This window comes from Cottoperca gobio, unplaced genomic scaffold, assembly GCF_900634415.1.
Source record: "Cottoperca gobio unplaced genomic scaffold, fCotGob3.1 fCotGob3_345arrow_ctg1, whole genome shotgun sequence".
In the NCBI taxonomy this organism is placed as follows: Eukaryota; Metazoa; Chordata; class Actinopteri; order Perciformes; family Bovichtidae; genus Cottoperca; species Cottoperca gobio.
Genome location: NW_021166946.1, coordinates 1 through 6,872, shown reverse-complemented (window position 1 = coordinate 6,872; position 6,872 = coordinate 1). Strand labels below are relative to the sequence as shown.

Sequence of the window (6,872 nt, the reverse complement as noted above, 5' to 3'; positions counted from 1 at the left end):
GGAAACGTTACCTTCAGGAACATTACACATGTCTCTGTCTCACTACATATACAACACAGGACTGATGACACCATGACAGGAGAGAGATGAAACGTTACCTTCAGGAACATTACACATTTCTCTGTCTCACTACATATACAACACAGGACTGATGACACCATGACAGGAGAGAGGAAACGTTACCTTCAGGAACATTACACATGTCTCTGTCTCACTACATATACAACACAGGACTGATGACACCATGACAGGAGAGAGAGGAAACGTTACCTTCAGGAACATTACACATGTCTCTGTCTCACTACATACAACACAGGACTGATGACACCATGACAGGAGAGAGAGGAAACGTTACCTTCAGGGACATTACACATGTCTCTGTCTCACTACATATACAACACAGGACTGATGACACCATGACAGGAGAGAGAGGAAACGTTACCTTCAGGAACATTACACATTTCTCTGTCTCACTACATATACAACACAGGACTGATGACACCATGACAGGAGAGAGAGGAAACGTTACCTTCAGGAACATTACACATGTCTCTGTCTCACTACATATACAACACAGGACTGATGACACCATGACAGGAGAGAGGAAACGTTACCTTCAGGGACATTACACATGTCTCTGTCTCACTACATACAACACAGGACTGATGACACCATGACAGGAGAGAGAGGAAACGTTACCTTCAGGGACATTACACATGTCTCTGTCTCACTACATATACAACACAGGACTGATGACACCATGACAGGAGAGAGAGGAAACGTTATCTTCAGGAACATTACACATTTCTCTGTCTCACTACATATACAACACAGGACTGATGACACCATGACAGGAGAGAGGAAACGTTACCTTCAGGGACATTACACATTTCTCTGTCTCACTACATATACAACACAGGACTGATGACACCATGACAGGAGAGAGAGGAAACGTTACCTTCAGGGACATTACACATTTCTCTGTCTCACTACATATACAACACAGGACTGATGACACCATGACAGGAGAGAGGAAACGTTACCTTCAGGGACATTACACATTTCTCTGTCTCACTACATATACAACACAGGACTGATGACACCATGACAGGAGAGAGAGGAAACGTTACCTTCAGGGACATTACACATGTCTCTGTCTCACTACATATACAACACAGGACTGATGACACCATGACAGGAGAGAGAGGAAACGTTACCTTCAGGGACATTACACATGTCTCTGTCTCACTACATATACAACACAGGACTGATGACACCATGACAGGAGAGAGAGGAAACGTTACCTTCAGGAACATTACACATTTCTCTGTCTCACTACATATACAACACAGGACTGATGACACCATGACAGGAGAGAGAGGAAACGTTACCTTCAGGAACATTACACATTTCTCTGTCTCACTACATATACAACACAGGACTGATGACACCATGACAGGAGAGAGGAAACGTTACCTTCAGGGACATTACACATTTCTCTGTCTCACTACATATACAACACAGGACTGATGACACCATGACAGGAGAGAGAGGAAACGTTACCTTCAGGGACATTACACATGTCTCTGTCTCACTACATATACAACACAGGACTGATGACACCATGACAGGAGAGAGAGGAAACGTTACCTTCAGGGACATTACACATGTCTCTGTCTCACTACATATATGTACAACACAGGGAGTGTTTTTAGAAATAATTGCGTTAATGTTACATATCATATCTTTAACTTTCTTTAACCATGATGACGAAAGCTCCATGATCTTGAGAAAGTAATTGTTTTTGTATCAACATCTCTCCCAAAGCCTAACGAGAAGTTTAGTCGTCTAAAGCAAAACCTTAACTAAAGTGTTGTCAGATCAGGAAATATTAATGATTGTAACAGTTTCAATAAGTCAGGAAGGACAACACAAACAGTACTTGTTTAAAAAAATCAATGTCAATATTTTATTTCTTAAAAATGTACAAATGATTTACATTCAACACACTGGTGCAACAATGTACAAAAGAAAAAACGCTTGATTCTCTCTTCAGATGTCTTGGGCTCTTCTCGCTGCGGGAGCACAACCAATTTATGCATGGGTTCATAATTCAGTCCCAAATCAAGTCTCTGATGCCCGACATGGAGATGTCACAGTTAATCTCAGCAGCAATGCAGCAATCAAATAATGTCTCACAGAGGACAGGGACCGCTGTGATGAATGGAGGAGAACTCTCCTCCAGCAGAAATGAATTTACAGTGTAAAACAAGTTGATGGTACATTCCAAATATTCAGGTATCAGATAATCACCTGGTTTGTACATTTAAAATGTAATCATATGCACAAGATGCATATGTTTTGGCGGAGCTAGGCACTTAGTAAACTGATCTTACTGCATACCTGTACAACAACTGAAATAATTCTGTTGTGCACGTCATATTTACTACCTAAGGCGAAAAAACAGGAATATGGCTTTTCAAAAAGATAGAAATCTGCCATTTTTAATAATTAACAAATGAGGCTGTACAAGAAAACAAGCGTCACACACTGCAGAGGCTTTTTGGCACACAATCACATCAATGTTAAGTTGGTTGAAGGTCTATTGTGCATCAGGAGTTTTGAAAAACAGTTTGCTACGACATCGAGCTGAGGAACTTGCTCTCTTCTGCCAAAGCGGTCAGCAACGAGCTCATGTCCCCGATGGCCATGTTCCCCGTCCCCGCCGGCAGCGAGGGCAACGTCGCAGAGTTCCTGGGCGTTGTCAGGCGAGAGGAACTCTGGGACAAGCTCTGGAGCAGACCTGGACTCAGGGTTCCCGACATGACGCTGGAGTGATCCCCATCGTCCAGCATGCAATCAAAGTCTATCTGCGGCTGCTCCAGAACTGCGTTACAGTCTACAGGCGTTGGCTTGTTGCCTGAACTGGGGGACGCTGCGTCGCTTTCAAAAGGAGGTGCATTCACAGGAGAAACATGATGCTCCAAGTTCCTGTTGGGCTCAAACACTTGAATCCGTCCTGTGTAATACAAGGCATTGTCATCAGAGTTGTCGCTGCATTGAAGTCCTAAAACTCCACTGGGTAATTTGGAAGCAACATCCGGGGTAGCGTTACTTTGGTGCCGTGTTTGCTGCACCGCTTTTGGCCCTGAAAGGTGCCTGTTTAGAGGTGTAGGTCCTGTTGGTGGCACTGGCTGGAGGTGACTCTGATTCCCAGTTTGCAAAGGATTCTGGGAGGTCATGTCACAGTTCTGCTGATCTGAAATCATGATGGATACATCACAGTCCTCAATTTTAACTTGCACTGGCTGAAATCCAGCATCAGCAAAGTGCATGTCCACAGGCTCCGTGTCAGCAGGCTCCTGTTTGCATGTGGGGCTGTTGCACTGGGGATACGTGTTACCGTTCCTATCATAGGGACTGATGCCTTTGTTAAACCTGTACGGAGAGCTAAGGGCTTCATTGAGATTTGACGACTGCGGGCATCTCTGCTGTTGGAAGCCGTTTGCTCCGGGTTCAGTATTCAGCTGTTTGCATCTCTGCTGCGTTGTGTTGACGAGGTTTTGAATCATCTGCTGGTTGATGCTGTTGTGAAAAGATCCAACGTTCTGGTTTTGCTGGAGGACAGCCAGGTTCCCTCGAGCCTGGAGCTTTGAGTAGTGCTGGCTGGCATCCATGGGTCCCGAAGAGGCTTTGTTCCACTGAGCAAGTAAGTTGGCCTTACTGTCCCTCGGTGAAGATGAACGCTGCTGCCCTGGACCCATGCTGGAGGGGGCTAAAACCTGATGCTGCAGGTTCATGTTGGTATTCACAACAGCCATCCTTCTCTGATAGTACGAATGCTGCTGGAGATTGGGGGTACCTTGAAAATCTTGTTGATTTGTTGACCCTCTGTTGTCAGTGCTGAGGTCAGGCAGCATCACATCTTCTTCTGGGATGTCACCCGTTATCATCCTCATGGTGATATTTTCTGAAATGCTGGGTGGTCGCAGGCTGTAAGGGTAGCGGTGGGGACTAACGTCCGGTTTCTGGGATAAATGTTGGCGGTCTGCTGCAGGAGGCAGATGCGGCTGCATGGTCACTGCTCCACTCAGTGTGCCCATGCTGTTGTAGCGCTGCATTTGTGGCTGGCTGGTATTATCAATGGCCACGCGTCTCACGGGGTCACTGGCTCGGCGGGGGATGTTAGACGGGACCTCATGGGGCATCAGGCTCCGTGTGGTGTAGCTGCTGTACTGTCTGGAAGGCAGGCCTTTGTTGGTGCTGGACGATTCCTGGGAGTCCCCGTACAGTGCGGTGTGGGTCTTCAAACACATTCGGTCCATGTATGGAAGAGGCGTAGGCGGTGCACCTCCAGTGGCAGCCGCGTATTTTGCTTTGAGGCGGTAGTGCTGGGCTGGGGTCAGGCTGAGAGGGCTGGGTAAGCCCCCTCCTCCGCTGCCTCCCCCACTCTGGCTGTTCTGACTGGAGCGCCGGGACATGTCGGCCGAGATGGGGTCGTAGGAGTCGGCAGAGCTAAGGTTGCTGGGGCGGTTGGAACCGAACTGCGAGGCCTGGCTTGAGCGCCGACTTGAGTAGCACGGGGAGATGCCTGAGGAGCGGCGACTGAGGGTGTAAACTGAGCTCAGGGTGCTGGATGTGCTGTCACGGCGCTCTGAAAGGTGTTCCAGCAGAGTCGTTTTACCAGAGCTCAGATCACCAAAGCCAGAACCAGGGAAGGACACCGGATCACCACCCATACTTGGGCTCTCCAGGAAGAACCCTGTGGATGAAAAGATGTTAAGATGTTAAGACTCATTAACCCAATCTATGTTTGTGGCAGACAGACACATGGAGCAACTAGCTGGAACAAGTGCAACATCAAAAAGCTAGAGTCAGATATGATTTTCAGAAGTAACCCGAGCTAAGAGGAGATTAAATATTATAATAATATATTATATTAGGAGCTTGTTGTGGAGTTCCCCCAAGTGGTTAAAAACATCAATGGATGCAGCTTTAATCTCACCATTGTCACAAAAGCCCTTTTTCTCTCGACTCACCGCTTGCTGGTATGGGTGGGAGCTTGGTGCCGAGGACCGGAGCCGCTGGGCTGCTGGCCCACCGACACGAGTCCCTCACTGTCTTCAGCTTCTCCTTCTTCAGATGCTCCAGGCGAAGGCTGGTGCCGAACTGCTTTCGAAAGTGTAGACCCATCACCGCGACCCCGCCGGTTGAATCTTCACAGCCCAGGGACTCCACAAAGGGCAGGTCGTCCAGGGTGCTGAGGTCCCCCAGGCTCCCCCCGCTGTGCGCCGCCATTTCTACTCCACTGTCATTGTTGGTGGCACTGCCAAGTGGCGATGGTTCGCTGCTACATGATGACTGACCGCCAGGGCTGGACTGATACATCTGAAGCAGGGATGGAAAGAGTGGACAAGATACAGAGCGTAAGAGAAGCAGAATGTTTGTCCTACAGAAGTGGAGCAGCAGTTAACTTGGCAAGGAGAACGGTGAAGCATTGAGTCATTTTATCCTCCCACAGCTTAATTGTAAATAATGAGTGTTTTTTGAGATGGGGTGAAGAGGTGGGGGTGCACCACAGATTACAGACTGTGTTAGTCTGTCTGTGAATTAGAAATGTGCAGGATGAAAGGCTGCTGGAGCCGAGCCGCTCGTCACGAGATCTCGTTTCTCCCTCCAGAAAGTGAACAAGGAGGCTTTTTGAACATCGTCACACGACTTGTTTCAGTTACATTTACAGTGAAACGCCTTCTGGGCTTCTTTCTTTCACCTGCACAACTTCATTCTCTTCATTCTCTTCATTCTCTTCATCCAAAAAGTACCTCCTGCACTAATGTTACTGATATTTGACCTCAGGACACAAACATGTTTCTCACCTCACGACTCTTCCCTTCAGACAATAACACTTACACACTCTCTGAATTCTCCGTGCTTTCCTTGCAGACGAATGTATTGGCTGTTAGAACGCTGTCTTTATCGTGCCGTGATGCACAGAGCGCCAACACCAACTCCCAGAGTTTGAATACTAATGATGGAGTGGCTTTCATCACGCTCAGGCTCTGACAGCTCTCCGCTGCCGTGTGGAGGAGGAGTGACGCGTCTCACAGATGACACGCAGCGAGAGTGTATCAGAGGTTCACTCATTTACAACGTGCTGACATTATAAAAGACAAAACTTATAAATAAATACAATTAATTATTCTTTAAAAAGTCATCTGTGCAGAAAATGAACTAAATCCTAAAATGTTAAACAGTATTTTTATTCGTCATTATCTCATGGTTGAAAGGAAGTGGTTATTCTCCTCTTTGTGTGTCAGCAGCTGCCAGATGCAGGTAGCACCACGTCCTCCCTCTTGTAATAAAACTATATTTTGATGGAGTAAAATGGCGTAAGATGGTGAAAGATATGATAATAAGCCAGAGGTGAGCTCACCTTAGCAAGGTCTGTCCATAAGGAAGTCAGAAAAGGGAGAGAAATTAAGACAATCAAGCAGCGAGACAGGAAACGTTGGAATAAAGAGGCGTGTGCAGGACCGATGCACGGTTACTTTCTGATCTTACCACAGAGTTCTCCGTCTTGATGGATTGACGTGCAGGTAGTCCTCCCTGCCTCTGGGGGAGCTGTTGTCGGACATCTTGTCCTCCCTCTGGATTCTGTCTCTGTTCCCCGTCTCGTTCTCGCCGTTCTCCTTGGGCGCGGCGGCCTCGGCGGCAGGTCGCTGCGCTGCTTCTTTGTGACGTGGGCCTCCGGGCCGTGGACCGTCTTCACGTGCTTCCTGAGGGAACTGGGATCCGTGTAGCGCTTCGTACAGCCGGGGATCTTACACACGTAGGGTTTATACAGAGCAGAGACATTGATTGACGGATCCAAA

The 6,872-nt window shown here is 47.5% G+C and overlaps 1 protein-coding gene across 1 annotated transcript; it reads right to left on the bottom strand.

Annotated features, from left to right (window-relative positions):
• Positions 1 to 2,070: 2,070 nt before the first annotated feature.
• Positions 2,071 to 6,838, bottom strand: LOC115005695 (transcriptional activator GLI3-like; the record flags this gene model as incomplete). Its single annotated transcript, XM_029427639.1, is given in 5 exon segments — positions 2,071 to 4,762; positions 5,040 to 5,388; positions 6,562 to 6,587; positions 6,590 to 6,697; positions 6,700 to 6,838. Coding segments are annotated over 5 exon segments (2,748 nt in total), but the record flags the coding sequence as incomplete, so codon positions are not given.
• Positions 6,839 to 6,872: the final 34 nt, after the last annotated feature.